This window comes from Leptopilina heterotoma, unplaced genomic scaffold (genome assembly GCF_015476425.1).
Source record: "Leptopilina heterotoma isolate Lh14 unplaced genomic scaffold, ASM1547642v1 Lhet_33, whole genome shotgun sequence".
Taxonomy (NCBI): domain Eukaryota; kingdom Metazoa; phylum Arthropoda; class Insecta; order Hymenoptera; family Figitidae; genus Leptopilina; species Leptopilina heterotoma.
This window is the reverse complement of record NW_025111022.1, coordinates 884,416-904,030: the sequence shown is the minus strand read 5'-3', so window position 1 is coordinate 904,030 and position 19,615 is coordinate 884,416. Positions and strand designations below refer to the sequence as shown.

The following is a 19,615-nucleotide window of genomic DNA, read 5'->3' as shown; positions in this document are numbered from 1 at the left end:
CTAAATAAGAAGTATTTAGAGAAGAGTATGAAAAAAAGACTGTTATACTTTTTGTGGTATATAAAATCGATATTTAAATTTTTTTACAACTATAAAAGTTCAAAAAAAAAAAAAACAATTTAGTTGACTTAAATAAAAATTATTTGATTCAAGTAAATATTTATTTGATAATAAACAAGTAATCAGTTATTTGATAATAAATAAATAAATAAATAAATTAATTTTTAAAATTTTTTTCCAGTGTTATTTTAATATAAAACCAACTCTCTAAATTTTAATTAGTAAAAAATGTTTAAAATGTTTACTTATTTGAATTAATGACTGATTTTTTGCTTTTGAATTAGTAAATTTTTCTAGTCAATAGAAAGTTCTACTAATTTATTAGTAAAATTTACTTAATTAGTAAATTTTACTATTCAATAGTAATTTCTACTAATTTATTAGTAAAATTTACTCAATTAGTAAATTTTACTAGACAATAGTAATTTCTACTAATTCAAAAACAAAAAATCAGTCACTAATTCAAAAAAATTTGAAATTCTTGTTACATATTGGCAGCATTAAGATAAAATTTTTCACCAAATATTTTTTCAAAAAATGTATTTTTGTAAGAATTATGGAGGGGGAAAGAAAAATCAAAAAAAATTTTTTTTCTCGAAAACACTTCAGGGAAATTTAAAAATAATCTGTTACTGGGATACATTGTGCTTCAGCCGGAATGATGCGCCACCTAGGATTTTAATTTTTTTAACTATGTGGTACCCAATTAAAAAAATCGACAAAAATATTTCTTAAAAGTACACATTTAGGAGAATTTTCTGTAAAAATTCCAAAGTAGTATCTCTATAAAATAAGACCAAAAACATTTTTTTTGAAAATTAAAAAATTTTTTTTTGGGGTTTTTTTCGGGCAAAATTTTTTGAAATTTTTTTTTTAAATTCCTCTTATTAATTTATAAAACACGTATAAATTTCATTAAAATCGATCCAGTGGTTTTCGAGAAAAAACAAATTTTTGATTTTTTCTTTCCCCCTCCATAACTCTTACAAAAATACATTTTTTGAAAAAATATTTGGTGAAAAATTTTATCTTAATGTTGCCAACATGTAACAGGAATTTCAAATTTTTTTGAGCGGGGGCAGATTTTGCATGCTTACTCCGCTGTAGGCCCTTTATTTGATTCAAATAACCGATTACTTGTCTATTATCAAATAAATATTTATATACTGAAATCAAATAATTTTTATTTAAGTCAACTAAATTTTTTTTAACTCAATAATTTCAGTATTTGAAGCAAATAAAATTTAATTGACTCAATTAAAAATTGTTTGAGTCAAGTAAATATTTAATTATTGATAAATAGTCAAGTGAGTAAATAGTAATTTATTAGTAAAATTTACTATTTCAAAATAAAAAAGTCAGTCCTTTTTACCCCATGGCTTTTATACCCCACTGTACTCTATACAAATTTTACTGAATTTAAGATAAAGCTTTCCATTTCTTCTAAATTCCAGTATATAAAATCTCTTTTATTAGAATTCAGAGAGTAAAAATCTCCGCAATTAATGTTACAAAACTTTTTTTTACAAAAAAGCGAAAAAAATTGCACATTTGATATAAAGAACATTTTTTCCGTGAGAAACAATTACGATCGCAAACTAGAAATGCACTCACTTATATAGAAACGTCATACAAATTGCCTCTTCATATATATAGATATATAATACACTAATAATGGAACTATGACGGATATCAAAAGTTTCGTCACGCTTCGAGAGGTGTATGTACGCTTATTCGATATCTATATGGGGATAGGATGAAAAATATTGCGAATTGTTTATAATGTTGTTAATACCGAGGTGCAATTAAAAAAAGGTACATAGAGTGTGTGTTTCCATTTGGTAAGCATGCGTTCCATACATAAAACTCGTTGTTGGAGCCTTTTTATCATATAATAGAGATACGCGCACGTGGATGCGTTCTATTACACAATTTCCAAGTGCCATTCTTTTTAACGTTCTGCTTGTTCTTTTTTCTCTCTCTCTCTCTCTCTCTCTCTCTCTCTCTCTCTCTGCTTTTTCATTTTTCCCCAACGTGTATTACGAATCCGCGCTGTGTGTATAGTGTTTCTCGCGCGCGTCTATTAAACCATAGCCTTAATTACTTTCGCGCGATTAAGACGCGGAGGAGAATAAAAAAAAAAAAGAACCGTATCAAGGTCGTGACCGTTTTCACTCTCGGAAATTGTTTCCCAATCTCTGTTGTGTAGGTATAATTATTGTGTTTGTGTGTGAAAGGGGCTTCTCAACTGTCAAATTGAATATTTTTTCTGGTGGAAAAAAATGTTTTTTGTTATGAAAAAAAATTTAGAGTACGATTTTTTACTATATTTAGGACTAAAATTTCAATTTCTGCTCTAAAACTTTTGCTATCTTTGGAGCAAATTCTGATATAAATTTAAGGTATACACTTCTGTACAAAAACTATAGTAAAACTTACTTTGAACGTATAGCAAAATTTGCTTCGAAAGTATAGTAAAAGTTGTTAAACAAATTTCCAGAAGTTTCCTAAAATAGTATAGTAAAAATTACGTTATTTTCATTTTTTTCATGTAGATTTTTTTATTTTTCTTTAAAAGCGTTTAGTTCTTATGATTTAATTTTTTTATTATAAATAAATTAGTAAATAAAATAATTAATAACACGTCCAGAACAAAATTTTTGTCGAATTAAATAAATCAATTTCTTTGAGCTACTTCTTCAATTGAAAATTAATTTTTCTTTGATTCTAAAAAAATTTCCTTAATTCAAAAATAATTTCTTTAATTTAAAAACAATTTATTTGTTTCAAAGAAATTTTCCTCTTTAAATTGAAAAATTATTTCTTTGACCCAATATCAATGATAAAATTTCTTTGACTCAATAATCGAATTTCTTTGATTTAAATATCAAACTTCTTTGATTTAAATAAAACTTTTTTTGAGTCTAAGAAATTTGTGTTCTTTTTAAAGTTAAACAATTATTGTTTAAAGTCTCTTTAGATTTTCTTTAGAAATTGATCTTCTTGAATTAACAACAATTTTTTGTTTTGGTTTAAAATTTTAGATGTAATTTTTGTTTAAAGTAAATCCATGATCTTAGTGAAATAAAAATAATTTATTATTTTTATACAAACAAACCGAAACATCATAAATACAATTCTTTGTTTTTTTATAATAATAATAATAAATTAAAGATAATAAATATAAATAAATAATACTCGTACGTTGTAGAATTTTCTGAAAATTTAAATATTTAAATTTGAAAACAAAAGTTTTAATATTGTTAAATTTAAGGCTTGAAAGAAATATTTAAAATTTTGAAAAAAATTAAAATTGCAGTAAAATTGACAAGTAATGCCCTTAAAGTTTCTATCGATCAAATAAATGATAATTTTTTTGGTACTTCCTTCAAATTTGAATTTCATTAGAGAAAATAATCTTTTTGGAAATTAAAAAATTAATTTTTATAAAAATAAATTTCACTTTACTTTATTTTTCGGACTTTATTTACAGTAAGTTTAGAAAATCTTTTTGACCGAATGAAATGAAATTAGTAAAATTTGAAAAGAAAAAAATATTCCTCTCAAAAAAACGGATAAGTATGAAAATATTTAATTTTTCATTTCAAATTTCTCATACTTATTGTTAGTTCTAAAAGAGTTAAAACTTTCAATTCACCAATTTTTGTCGCCTATTTCGAGCAGAAAAAAATGTCTTTTGTATTATACTATTTCCTATTTTGACAAAAAAAAAAAGAAAAAACGAAAGAAAGTAAAATAGAACAAAAAAAACTCCAGAAGAACGTGTGTGACCTTGAACAGAAAGTTTTATTGCAGAAAAGAGGGCGTAAAAAATTGAAATTTTTTTAAAAAGTGTCAACGTTATTTCCTATATATATATGTATATACCTGAAAAATTGAACCGGATTCCTTTACTCAAATGTTTTCACAACTGTTTTACGATAAGTGGAGCGTAAAATTATGTTTGAAAGTCAAACATTCTGTAATCTAAACATCTGAAACAAATTTGCAGAATGACAAATGACAATATTTTTCGGATAAACTTTTTTGCAAATAAGAAGAGAATTTTTATTCTTCTTTTTTTTAATTTTATTTATTTCTTTCTTGTTAATGGAATAAATTAACACAATATTAGAAAATACTATTTCTATTTTTTATTTTCTAATTTTTATATAAAAATTAGAAATAAATAGAAATAGAAAATAGAAATAAATTATATTATTTCTCCAGGAGAAAATTAATTTTTTTCTCTATCAATGATCGTGAAACTTCACTGACGTGTAAAATCGACATTTTTGGGAATTTCTGCTCCAATTAAATAAATAGTTCGAAATAGTTTATCGTTGATACTTAAAATTTAAAAAAAAACCGTTTGTATTAATATTAAATAGTTACTAAACAATGAATGTTATTATTATTTTTATTATTGTTATTTTTCTTCTTGTAAAACAAAAACAAAAAAAGTAATAAAAATATTAATAATAATACTTATTATTAAATATTAAAACAAATAGTACGAAAAAAAATTCCATTGTTTAGTAGAAATAAAATAAATAATAAATACTTTATTGTTAATAATTTCGATAATTTTAAATATTACGTTATCAAAAAAATATTTTGTGGATAAAAGTTAATAATTAACACTTTCGTCGCGTGGGGGGACAATTTTTTTCACAAAAATCCCTCGTGATTTTTGTGAGAAAAAAAACTCGGGTGCAGTGAAAAGCTCATCATAAGCATATTCAATAACATTATTCCGTCATTTTTTTTTTATTACCTTATACCAATAATTACAACAGAGCTCGAAGCGTGCCATAAAAAAGTTTACCTGAGAGCAGGACTTCGTTTATACTCAAAGCTCTCATCCGATTTGCACCTTTTACGTTTATATTGCTCGTCCAATTCTTCGTTGTCATAAAACGACTGGAGGTAATTCAACATAAAAAAAAGATGTTTTTTTTCCTATCGTGTTTTTTTTTTTTTTCTTTTGATGCCTCAATTGTCCTCCATAGGAATTCAAAAAATCGTCGTCCAAACTTGGGAAGCGTAAAAAAAGGAAAAAAAACACAGTGTCATAAACTCTAATCCTCAGTAATTGTTGTCTTGTTTGTTGAACCTAGAGAGAGAGAGAGAGAGAGAGAGAGAGAGAGAGAGAGAGAGAGAGAGAGAGAGAGAGAGAGAGAGAGAGAGAGAGAGAGAGAGAGAGAGAGAGAGAGAGAGAGAGAGAGAGAGAGAGAGAGAGAGAGAAAGGAAAATGTTGTCGGAAAAAAATGAAAAATCTTTAAAATCTTTACCGACACGCTTTACCTTTTTAGCGCTGTTCCTTTTTTTTTTGCTGCTGCGCGCCAAGGTTTTAAAGTCACATCGAAATTGTGTTTGGAACGAGAAAAAAAAATTCGTCTGCTTTGAAATCACAGCAATCTAAAATTGAAATACTGCCTCGGCTCTTTACTCTCTCGACGCGGTGCAATAGTTGCCTCGGGTGCGCGCAAAGATTTCTTATACACCAATATATAAATGAATAGACACCTTAAGAATTGCAATGGTTTCACGCTCCCTTCAAATATGGCAGTGACAGCGATTTGAGAAAGAGAAAAAAAATGTGTTTTCGAGCGTAAAAGTAAAAAGTGACAATAATTTTTTTTCCTTTTATTTGCCACAACTCAACCCTAAGAATGTAAATATAAGGGGAAGGAATTCTTAATCTATTCGTTACATTCCAATATATAGGGTGCATGAATACGATAAAAATTATTAGTTAAAATATTAAATTAAAAAATAAATTTACTATAATAAATTTTTTCATTATAAATTCTTTTTTGAAAAAAGTTCAAAAAATGATAAATTTCTTTCCGATAAAAATAATAGTAACTGATAAAAAAGGTTAGTTAAAATATTAAATTATTAGTAAATTTTTATCAATATAAATTCTTTTTGTAAATAAGTTGGAAAAATAATAAATTTCGTTCATTTGAACCTTCAAAATTTTGTGGTTATAAACTGAACTACTTATATTCACTTTCCTACACTGAAAAAAAAATATTCTTGTTTTAAGAGGATTCCTCTTATTTCAATGCATATTTTCCTCTTGTATATGGCTCAAAAAACGTCCTCTTATTTTAAGAGGATTATTCTCCACTTAAGAGTAATTCCTCTTCAAAGTAGAGTACTCTTCCAATGAAGAGTAATATTCTTAATTCAAGAATAAAATTTAAGAGGATTTTAGAAGAGGAATTGTCCTCTTAAAACAAGAATATTTTTTTTTTCGGTGTATATGAATTTTTACTATTTTAGACTATTTAGTCATTTTCCAGTAAATCTTTGACAAAAGAAAACAAGGGTAAAAAAGAAAAAAAAACTACAGGCCTCGCACTCAATAATTAATTTTAAAAAAGTAGCTATTGAAAAATTGCGAAAATATAATTTATTCTTTTAAAAAATAATGCTCGGGAATTCAACTATCTTTAAAACATTTTAATTACAGTTTTTCAAAAGAAAAACATTTTACATATTTTTCATAATTTTCAAATTAAATTACATTCAAAACATTATAATAATTATTATTATTATTATTTTTGTTAAATAAATATTTAAACACCTACTTATTTATTTATCCACAGAAATTACAATTACAATATTTTAAATGCAATTACTGTGTAAAATCTTTTTAAAATTTAACAATTTCTAAAAATTACAACAATAATTCTTCCAAAATTCAATAATTTTTTTGTTGATTAAATATATTAAAAAAATAAAAAATTAAATATTATTACAATTTTACAACAATTAAAATGTTCAAAGATTACAATTTAAAAATCATTTGAAATTTAATTATTTCTAAAAATTCATAATATAACACTTCTAATATTTAATTATGAACTAAATTTTTTTAATGAAATTCAATTATAAATCATTTTTTCTTAGAAAGTTCTACGAAAATTCAATTATTTAAATATAAAAATAAATAATTTATTGAATGACTAACTATTTTTTAAAATTGAATTCTTATAAAGAATTTTATCAACATTTCTTAAAATAATAATTGTATTCTTTCGAAGAATTTTAGTAACACTTTTAAAAATATTTGCATTTTTCGAGAAATTCTTTTAAAATTGTATAAAAAATAATTGAAATTCTGTGAAACGTATTATTATTATTTATAACAATAATTTAGGACTTGCAAAGAATAAAATTTTTTTAAATAGTTTATTTTGTTTGAAAATTTTTATGAAAATTGTATTTTAACTTTAAAATGTCATTGAATTCATGTAAAAATTTTATTATCTATGAAAATAATTAAATTTCTGCGAAGAAATTTATTAAAATTATATCCAAAGTAATTGAATTTATCTAAAGTATTATATTAATATGAAAATAATTTGAATTCCAGCGAAGAATTTTATTATTTACTTGAATAATTTAATTCTTATAAATTTTTTTCAACGAATTTAATAAGAATGTTATTGAAAATAAAATTCAATTCTTAGGTACATATAGAATTTTAATAAAATTTTTAAAAATAATTGAATTTCTGCGAAGAGTTGCATTAACATTTTCAAATAATAATTGAATTCCCGTCAAGAATTTTATGAAAATTGTATTTTAAATAATTGAATTCCTGTAAAAATTGTATTATTTATGAAATTGAATGTTCACAAAGAATTTTTATAAAATTCTTTTAAATAATTGAATTCTTTTGGGAAATTTTATTAAATAATAGAAAATATTGAAAATAATTGAATTTCTGCGAAGATTTTCATTATTTGGAAAAATAATTGAATTCTTACGAAAAATTTTTAAAAAATTTTTCAAAATAATATAATCGTTTCAAAGAAATTTAAAAATTTTTGGAGAATAATTTTTTATTTTAATTATTAGTTGATTTCAAGCAGTGTAAATTCTAAAAAAAAGAAAAAAGTAGCTTTTAGTGTTAGAAATTATTGTAAAAGAAAAATTCTATCAAATAACATTCAAACTAATAATTTTTGTAGATGAATTATCATGCGATCCGTTTTAATGATGAATTTTATTTAAAAAAATTAAATGAAATAAATATAAAGATAGGAAAAAGACAAGACTTTTTCGCAGAAACTAGATTAGCTCTATTAGAGAGAAAAAGTCAAATGAAGTAAATAGATAATAAGAAGAAAAAAAGGCTTTTCCACATACAAAAACTAGATTGGAAAAAAATATTATCAAAAAAATACAGTAAATATAAATTATAAAAAATATATAAATATATATTAAAAAAAAGAGCGCTTCGACAGAGACTAGGAAAACTAGTGTCGATCCTTGCCAGTGCCCTATTTCAAGTATAAACGAAAGTGTTTTTTTTTCGAAAAATTCACAGCTCTTTATCGAGAAAGAAAAAATCCTCCAAATACGGATTAAAAGACTAACGCGTGATCACCGACGATCATTGATTATTATCGAAGCCCCATTTTGCATGAATCGATAATAATCACTTTCATAGTGATTGCGCGCTGAAAGTTTGCACACCGACAACCGCCGGTAGGAAGACCTCCGCTGCTACGTTTCTCACGGCTCTTGATCGCGCAACCAAGGTCTGCCTCTTGGCGATCATTGATGAGATCTTTTCTCTCTCGTAATAATCGTCCCCCTATTTTATTATTATATTTTTTTTTTTTCATTTTCGATAAACCGACGACACACACTTATTGAAAAATCAACATTGTATTTATAAATACTGTTAAAGCATAATATAATGTCTAAGTAATTTCAAAGCGATTTAATGTCTGGTACACGTATATCTATAGAGAGAGAGAATTGAGCGTTTCAAGTTTGATAGAGATCGAGACGTAGGTGTTCATCATTATATGCTCTCGAGTAACCGTTAACGAGGTGCTGAATAATATTGTTTTGTCAAGGAGAGAACAAACAACCATTTCGTTAATGCCAGATGAAGATAATCTCAAAATGAAGTGCGACATCAAAATGAGGTGGAGTTTGCCAAGTAATTTTATAACAAGTCTTTATTTTTCGCCTCGATAACCATCTAATTCATGGTCTCTCGCTATATTATACAAAACGTGTATTCACATGGGCTTTTTTTTATTTTCATTATTGTTTATTATATATGAGGGCGCAAAAATGAATCTTTTAGCTGAAAGAAGATCTTTTTTAAGCTGAAAGATTTATATTTATGATTTAATATTCGGATTCTTTGATTTCTGTTGGAGCATATTACCAATATAGAATAGCCATATAGATTTCTTTGAAATAGCGAAAGTTTTAACTGTAACAATTAAAAGTTTCGTTGATGTAGTGTAATTTGTATAGTTGTTCCAGGGGAGTCTATTATGTGATTTCCATTCTATTTTCACTTTCATTTTCACTTTCACTCTCATTTTCACTTTCACTTTGACAGATTTTTTTTTCACTTTCATTTTCACATTGAAAGAATTTTATTTTTATTTTCATCTTTAATTGAATTTTATTTTCACTTTCATTTTCATTTTGATAGAATTTTTTTTTACATTCATTTTCATTTTAATAGAATTTTCTTTTCACTTTAACAGAATTTTATTTTCACTCTATAATTAATTTTAAAAAAGTAGACAAAAAGCAATTTCAAAATAAGAAAAGTAGTAAAAAAAGTAACTATCGAAAAATTAAACTTGACCAAAAAAATTTCACAAAACTGACAAAAAATCCATTTTATATTTTATTTTCCTGACTTTTTCCTCATTTTCATCAAAAATATTTACTTCTTTTTTACCCTGCTAATAAATTGAATTTCTGCAAGGAAAATTTATTATTCATAAAAGAATTTAAATATTTATAAAAATAATTAAATTTTTGCGAAGAATTTTATAAACATTTTTAAATAATTGATTTATTTCGAATAATTTTATGAAAATTCTAATTTAAATAATTGAATTCCTGAGAAATTTTTATTATTTATGAAAAGAATTGAATTCTTACGAAGATTTTTACAAAAGATGTTTTAAATAATTGAATTCTGTTTGTAAATTTTATGAAATTAGTAGATATTGAAAATCATTGAATTGCAAAGAGTCTTTAAAAATAATTAAAGTTTACAAAGAATTCAAATAAAATTTTTGACAATAATTGAATTCTTGCGAACGATTTTATTAGAATTTTTTTTAAATAATTGAATTTTCAAAAAGAAATTTATTATTTTTAAAAATAATTGAATTTTTTGTGATGAATATTGTTATTTACGAAAATAATTGAATTTGCAAAGAATTTTATTAAAATGTCTCAAAATAATTGAATTTTTAAAAATAATTTTGTTATTTATCTTTAATAATTTAATTCTTTCGAAGAATTATTTATTTATTTATGTAAATAATTTAATTCTTGCGAAGAATTTTATTAAAATCTAAAAGAATAATTAAATTATTTCAAAAAGATTTAATTAAAATTGTATTTAAAATAATTGATTTCTTTCGAACAATTTTATTAAAATATTTGAAAAAGTATTGCATTTCTATGAAAAATTCTAATATTTTATTTTTGTAAATAATTGAATTCTTCCAAAGATTTTTAAAAAATCATTTTTGTAAATAATTCTTTTTTTCGAGGAATTAAAATTAATTTTTTAAGAATAATTACATTTTTTTTGAGCAATTCCTATAAAATTGCATTAAAAATAATTAAAATCCTGTGATGAATTTTATTATTTATGAAAATAATTGAATTATTAAGAAAAATTTTATTAAATGTTGAAAAAGAATTGAACTTCTTAGAATTTTATCAAAAAATTTCTTACAAAATTGAATTTCCATGGAGAAATGTTATTAGTGAAAGTATTTGAATTATTTTATACAATTATTGTATAAAAATTTTGTTAAATAATTGATTTTTTCGAAATTTTTTTGAAAATGCTATTCTAAATTAATTGAATTCCTGTGGAAATTGTATATTATTTATGAAAATAATTAAATTTTGGATGAATTTTATCAATTTTTTAAAAATAATTTAATTCTTTTGCAAAATTTTATAAAAATACTAGATATTGAATCGTTTTAAACAATTTGATTATAATTGTTGACAATAGTTTTTTGATTTTTAGCATTAGCGAATTTAAAGTATTGGAAATTTAAAAAAAAAAACAGAAATAGTAACTTTTAGTGGCTGAAATCTAAAAAAAGTATTCAAATAGAAGAATTTTGATAATAAAAAAAAATAATAAAAGTAATAAAAGTATTAAATAGTAGGTTTTAGAAAATAAGTGCGAAGCCTGGAAGAGAATATTAATGAAGAAAATGAGAGAAAAATTAGAGATGCGTAATAAACAGAGGAAAAAAAATACAGAAATGCGTAATAATCCAGTAAAAAAAAATACAAACATGCGTAATAATAACAATCAAAAAAAAAAAAAAAAAAAAAAAAATACAGCCATTCGGAAAAGATTAAAATTAATTTAATTTCGATGAAGTGCATGAGTGTGAAATGCTGGAGCGTAATATTTATATTCGCCTGAATGGAATGCCGGATACACACCTGTAATCAGTCCAGGTTGCGGAACACCAGGGGCTTGGGAGAAGATTCTCAATGGACTATCTCGCACGTCTCACTAAGGATCGTCAGCTTCGCGCAGTCCATTGATCTATCTCTTTTGAAGATCAGATTGATAAGTCGATCTCTTTCTCCTTGGAGCACTTTATACTAATCCTCTCTGAACCGTGCCTTATTCTCACTTATTCTCCTATTCCCTTTAACTCGAAACAAATTGTCAGCCGTAAAGATCGAAATCGAATTCACTTAATACACACCCAACAATAATTACGCCATTCCTCCATAATGTTGCGCTCGCCCCATTCAGTCAACATTTTTATAACTATTTGACAATTGCAAGATCACTCAGGTGAAATTCTTCTCTCTCTAAAGTGTCCTTATTGCTTCTAAATATTGTTATATCTTCTGAATATTTTCTATTTATTTTTTTTATTGTATTTTTTTCTTTTTTTTTTACTCTCATTAATACACATGTTTGCATTTTTCAACTGAACAAAATTTGATTCAAATTTTCGATAAAAGAAAAAGAAGAGAAACATTGTTTTGCATTCACTAACATAAAATTTAATTTTATTAATTATTTATTTATTTATTTAATTTTTTCTAGTAAATTTTGATTTAATTGTTCGATTAGAAGATAGAATAGTAGAACGGAATTTTTTTTCAACTTTCGACGCATGTTTTTCATTTTAACAAAATAATAATAATTATGTGAATGATGTCAGGTCAAGCGAAAGAAATGGGATTGAGAAAGAAAATGAAGAATATTGAAAACACTTGAGAATCTATGCGGAGTGAGTGCGCGAGAGACTATTTACTTATTTATTATATTTCACTGGAGATTATGTACGCGCACCATCCGGTTCTCTCAGTCAGCACAAAAAAAAAAAAAAAAAAAAAAAAAAAAAATGAGAAGTGCTAACTACTCTAGGGTGTAGGTCAGGAAAAAGAGACACCGTTGATCAAACAAATCGATGTCTCTTCCATTAGCTGAAATTTACTTTCCCACTTAGCAATCGAACGTCATGTATGAAAGTCGCGATTGTTCCTATTTTTTGATAGTCACTAAACTTTAAATATAGGTCAATAATATGCATTTCTTCGAGATATTTATTAAAAGCACAAACTTTTGCTTCGCAACAATTTTTATTCGTTTTCTGTCTCAATTTGATATCCTTAGAAAAATATAGATGAGAAAATAAAGAAAGTAAAAAATAACGTCCCTGAAGTTGGCATCGAAGTTGAGCGTCGAAAAATATTTTTCCAGGAAACCGAAAAGAATAAAAACAATTTGTTCGAAGAATTTGGGTTAAAAAGCACACTGGAAGATATTTTAACTCCCTAGGGAAATAATGTAAGTAAAATTAGTGACATTTTCATCTCTAAAAACCTTATTAAATAATATAGTTTTTGACGCTGAGCGTCAACACTATGTTCAGCGACAAAAAATAAATAAATAAAGAAGCAATTAAAATTTATATCGTTAATAGAAAATTATAATATTGATAAATGAGAAAAGGGAAGTAGAGCATGAAAATAAGGAATCATCACCTTTTGACCCATATTTCATTATTATGACTATATTAGAGGTAATAATAAGCGCAAAAAGAGGGAATCTTATAAACGAAGGAACAAAGTTTTGAAGAAGGAAAGAAAAGTAAAGTAAAAAAAAAAAAAAAACTGTGAAGTTTTCCGCTCGTTGAATGTAACACGCACCACTTTGCAACGATTCAACGATTTGCGCGCCAAAGTGAATTGTGCAATGCTACTTGAAACCTCTCTTTTATATTTCCATTTGCAATCGACCGATCATAGCAAAATACGCGATAACGATTACATTATGTGGATTTGTCAGGTGGTTATGAAAATATCAGATAATTACATAATTTTTATAGACAATTCGAAGGGAATTGGTTTTTTCTTTTCTTTTTTTCTTCTTCTTTTCTCGCCGCACAATGCAAAAATAAATATTGTATATAAGTAAAAGGTATTTTTTAAAGTTCCGGGAATTTTTCTCTTTGTGGTCTGCAAACGAAATGCGTTCGTATTTTTTTTTTTTTTTGTTCTTAAAAAAAGAATATAAAAAAGTTTATAACTGTCATACTGTTTCTAAATATAAAGAGAGTAGACGTTTACATAAATTGAATATTTTTTTTTCTGACTGGGATATAAATTTTCTTTGCTTTGCTAATAATATACTTTACGAATAATATATATACTTTACTAATAATTCTTTACTAATCTTTACAAAAAGTATTTATACTTTTTTATTTATTATACTTTTATTTTATTTATCTACTATTTTTGTAAATAAGTTACTTATTTCGTAAAAAAAAACCACTAATTAATATCTTAAAACTAGATTTTAAATAACAATTTATTTAGTGAAGAAATTAATTTTAAGACTCTAGAAAAATTGAAGACTGATGTAAAAATATGGAGAAGATAAATATTAAAAATTGAAATTCATTTATATTAATTGACAAAGTCTCTAAATTTGATTATAAATAATTATAAGGTTACGAATATTGACGAAAATTTCGAGGTTCAATATGGAGATGCTACTCTCCACCTGCGAACGCCAAGGTCACCGCCAGGTGGCACTTTGGTATTTTCTTGAAATTTTTCTTGGAATTTTTCCTGCCACCTGGTGGCGACCTTGGCGTTCTCAAGTGGAGAACTTAAACCACCATTTTATCCCTCAAAATTAATAAAATAATGAAATTAATAAAATAAAATTTATGAAATTGTAAATTAAATTAAAGTTTTCGTTACCCATGTATAGTCGAATGGACTGAGGGATATTATAAATAAAAAAATTAATTAATTAAATAAAATTTCAGATGAACCAGCAGTGTAAGGTGTGTGGAGAACCTGCGGCAGGTTTTCACTTTGGTGCATTCACCTGCGAGGGCTGTAAGGTAATAAAGATTCTGGATTATTAAAGAGATTCACTTCCTGAAAAACTGAAATATACGGCAAATTATGTAAACGCAGAAATTGTCTACACGAACAATCAATCTTGATGTAGGAAAAAAATACCTATAATACTCTCTTTTCGAAAATTTGCATATAAAGGAATTTTGAAACATTATTTTTTAAAGCAAACATTGATAAAATTCTTACATACACGGAGTGTGGGTATATTCTGCTTATTCATCTGGAGTAATTGCGTATCTTTTTATTTTCATTTTTTTTGATAGGATTTCAGGTCTGTATATTAAATAAATATAAAAATAAATAAATAATTAGATAGGAAAGAAAAATTATAATTAGGAAAAAATAGATGAACAATGAAATGACTAAAAATAAGTTAATATTTATAATAAAATTATGACTAACAAGTTATAATTTTTAATTAACTTTAATCTTCGAAGTTAATTAATTTTTTATAGAATTAAATTTATAGTTTTTATTAGTTTTCTAAAGGTTTCTAAAAAACGACTTTTTTTAAAGTTATAAATAACAAAAGTTATAATTTTTAATTAACTTTAATTAATTTTATATCTTTGAACTAAAAGTAATTTTTCTTATAAAATTCTACCTAAGTTATAATTTTCAGCGCTTGATAAAGAAATCTAGGGGGAAATAATTAAATTAAATTTTGTACGGAACGATTCTTTAATTTTTCTTTTAAACTTTTTTTTCAAATATTGACCACTATTTCGCAAAATGCTCAATCGCTTTCTCGATTCGGTGTATAAGGAGGTGAGGTTAAACGTTTGGCTAGGCATGCGTGTCAGGGGACCTGAACTGTCGATGCAAAGTCTTCAATTTACAATTCTCGGTCCTTGAATCTTATGAGAATTTTCGAAAATTTTTTTTCAAATTTTTCCATTTGAATTTTAAAATTTTAAAAAGTCAAAATCAACCAAACTTTTTCCTCTTCTTTATTTATTCTTTGTTTATTATTCTTAATATTTAAATTCTATTTCTAGCAACAATTTGCAGAAATTCAATTATTTAAAAAAAAATAAAATTCAACTATGTTCAAAATTTGAAAAAATCACAATTATCTTTATAACTAACAAAATTCTTCTCCAAAGTTCAATATTATTTTCATAAATGTCGAAAAAATTCTTGTCCTAATTTCAATTATTTTCAAAAATTTTTCTAATTTCAATTATTTTCAATATCTACTATTTTAATAAAATTTCCCAAAAAGAATTCAATTATTTAAAAACAATTTTGCCAAAGTTCCAAACGAATATTCAATTATCATCTAAAACAATTTAAATTTCACAGAGATTCAATTATTCAATTTTCACAGATTCAATTATTTTCATAAATAACAATATTCATCACAAGAATTCAATTATTTTCATAAATAACAATATTTATCATAAGAATTCAATTATTTCCAAAATTAATAAAATTCTTCGCAGAAATTCAATTATTTTCAAAGAATAAAAAAAAATTGTCGTCAACATTTCAATTATCTCTATATAATTGAATAGCAAAATTCTTCGACAAAATTCAATTATTTTCAGGAATTTTAATAAAATTCACTGCAAAATTTAATTGTTTTCATAAATAATAGTATTCGTCACAAGAATTCAATTATTTTTCAAAGTAATAAAATTCAATTATTTACAAAATTTTTAATAAAATTCATGGCATAATTTCAATTATTTTCAAAAATTTTTCTTAATTCAATGATTTTCAATATTCTACTATATTTTAATAAAATTTCCCAAAAGAATTCAATTATTATTTAAAAAAAATTTTGACAAAGTTCCAAACGAATATTCAATTATCATCTAAAATAATGAAAATTTCACAGAGTCAATTATTTTCATAAATAATAAAAGTCATTGCAGAATTTTAATTATTTACAATTTTAATCGAATTCTTCAAAAAATGTAATTATTAATAAAAATGTTATTAAAATTCGTCGAAAGAATTCAATTATTTAAAAATTTGTTGCTAAAATTCTGTATAAGAATTTAATTGAATTAAAATGATGAAAATAATTTTAATGAAGTTACAGTAACAATATTCTTATAATATAAAATAATGATTTTATTACTAAGTCATCTTTAATTAATTATAAAACATGAAGAAATCGATCACTCCGAGTCGAAGACTCGGAGCAATCGATTTCTTCATGTTTTATAACAATACTTTTATAAATTGTTTAATTTAAAAAAGATTTGAATTTGAAATTTTTGAATGTCTTAATTCATGTGGAAAATCCTGTTCCAAAAATAAGATTAAAAATAGAAATTGTGCAAATATTTTTCTTCTTTTTCTAAAACAAAATAATAATTTTGTTAAAAAAATTGTGATTCATAAACAAAAATAATGCAAAATAAATAAATTTTCTATTTCTTAATCACAGTTGTTTAACAATTTTCTAATTTTGTTTAGAAGTAAAGAACAAAAATCTGTATAATTTTAATTTAACAAAACATAATATTTAACATAATATTAATAATAATAATAATAATAATAATAATAATAATATTTATTTAACATAATATTTAATATTTAAATTTTAGTCTTTTAATGAAAAGAAGAGAAAAAAATTCTGATGCTTTCTATTTGTCATTACAATTTTGAATTAATTATAAAATAAAAATAATTATAACATAATAATATAATAATATATTTTTTTAATGTTTTAATATTTTTTTTAATATTATCACATAATCAGATTTGAGTATAGTACTTTCATTTATTAGAAAAATATTTCACAGTTTTAGTACAATTTGTAATTGCCAGTGAAATTTAATTTTAGTAAATCTTCATTCTAGTAAAATTTACATCTAGTAAAATTTACAGTTTTAGTAATTTATACTTCTAGTAAAATTTTTTTTAGTAAATTTTAATTTTTTCTCCAAAATTAAAGAATTTTTTAAATTTAAATTTTATTATTTTTAAAATTAAAATTTAACTATATTTTTTAAAGTTTTTAATTTAAAAAAGTGCCTTAAACATAGTTTTCACTTACGAGGTGAATGAAAGTAGTAAAAAAATTAGTAATATTTTCATCTCTTAATACTTGAAAAAATAGTTTTTGACGCTAAGCGTCGACGCTATCTTCTTTATATTTTTGAATTTTCCCAGAAACTTTTTCACGAAATTTTTCTTTATATTTATTTATTATTCTTAAAATGTTTATTTTATATTATTTTTTATTTTACTAAATTAATTTCCAAAAAATATTATTTAGCAGAAAAAATTCGTTCATTTGAACATTTAAAACTTCAGGAAAATAAAAAACCGACGGAAAGAAGAAAAAGAAAGAAGAGTACTTTTTTCTTTTTTTGGAAATTAACAAATTTATATCAAACCCCCTTCCCCCCGTAGAGAAACCCCGAAATCCTCACTAATTCGAATTTAAAGTAAAAGTAAATATAATTTCACTTAGAAAAAAATGAGTTTAGAAGAAGAATAAAAAAAAAAGAAAAATGTATCGGCTAGCCGTGAGGAGTAAATGGTCATGGTGGAGAGAAACCGATAGTGATGGTTATGGTGCTCTGGCGACGGTGACGGTATGGTGGCGTAGGAGGGGACGGTGACATGCTACGATGGGCCTGAAAACGAAAATAACGAAACGAAACAATGTCGACATGACGTAATCGTTAACTAGGGCGGAAACAATTGCGGCGGACAAGTGCGAAGCGCCGGAAGGGGCCCCACTTTTTTTTTCTCTGTTGTTTTTTTTTCGAGCCATATTCTTATAACTATATATTATATTATATATATATATAGATATCTACTGCGGAAAATTGAGTATAGCCATCAGCACATAAACCATATGGACGAGCAGGTAAATCGCGCGCTCGCTAGGAGTCAAGCTCGTTCATGGACGCGCGCGTTACACAATGGAAATTATGTAGAGCGTTGTGCTTAAGTCTCTTAATGATGATTCACTTCGAAAAACCTGAGCAGTCTTCACTTTTCAAAATCTGACATAATCACCTCACCTGTAATTACCCTGTGAAATTGTTATACTTATCGTCTTCCTCTCATAAACATTGCTTATTATATATTCTCAATTCGCAAAAATTGATTTTTAATTTACTATTACATTTCCTAAGACAAGATTCTTTATTGTTCTCTTCACTAATTTCCAGTCCTGCAGTATCAATTCCATTTTTTCTAATTCTAATACTAATTTATTATTTATTTGTAAAATGGAAAATTTTGATCCAATAGAAGGTAGATAAATAACAACAGATAGTGTTATTTTCAGTATCGGTATTTTAATCGCAACGACAAGACATAGTTTTATACTTATTGACATGTAACTTACATTTATAATTTTAGTTAACCTGAAGAGGATGACAAACCATGTCATCGAAACGTCGTTAAATAAATGAAATAACACTATCTGTTGTTATTTATCTACCTTCCATTGGATCAAAATTTTCCATTTTACAAATAAATAATTCGGAAGGAAATTTTCTACTATTTCTATAATTAATTATTATTATTTTTATTGTTTATTTATTATTTTTTTGTTATTATTAATAATAAATATTAATATTAATAATAATAAAGTACATGTTCCGGTAATCTGTTCGCAGTTTGAAGTTAGTTGTTCATTGCTTTTTTGTTTCTTAACTTTTTTATAATTTTTCTTTTCAAATATTTTCAATTTTAAAATTATAATGTATTGAAACTCACCGACTTGTTGCAAAGAATTTTATTATTTAGCAAAATAACTGAATTCTCGCGAAAAATTTAATTAAAATTTATAAAAATCCTAATTAAATTCTTTTAAAGAATTTCTTTGAATTTTTTTTTAAACTAATGGAGTTTCTTTAATAATTATAATTGAGAATTTTGAAATCAATTGAATTTTATGAAGAAGAATATTATTAAAATTGTATTGAAAATAATTTATTTTTCGCGAAGAATTTATTAAAATGTTAGAAAATAAATGAATTTTATTATTTGATAATTTAAATTCTTTCGAAGAATTCTATTAAAATTACTTTGAAAAGAATTGAATTTCTGCAAAGGATTTTACAATATTTATAAAAATAATTGAATTATTGCAAAGAATTTTACTATTTATAAAAATAATTGAAATGTTTCG

At 24.2% G+C, this 19,615-nt stretch overlaps 1 protein-coding gene across 1 annotated transcript in view; it reads left to right on the top strand.

Moving 5' to 3' along the window:
* The window catches only part of LOC122505013 (knirps-related protein-like), a 36,554-nt gene that overhangs the window by 7,950 nt on the left and 8,989 nt on the right, over nucleotides 1-19,615 (top strand). Inside the window, exon 2 of the mRNA XM_043616418.1 lies at nucleotides 14,409-14,486. Coding sequence (XP_043472353.1) covers nucleotides 14,409-14,486 — 78 coding nt within the window. The remainder of the gene's footprint in view (nucleotides 1-14,408; nucleotides 14,487-19,615) is intronic.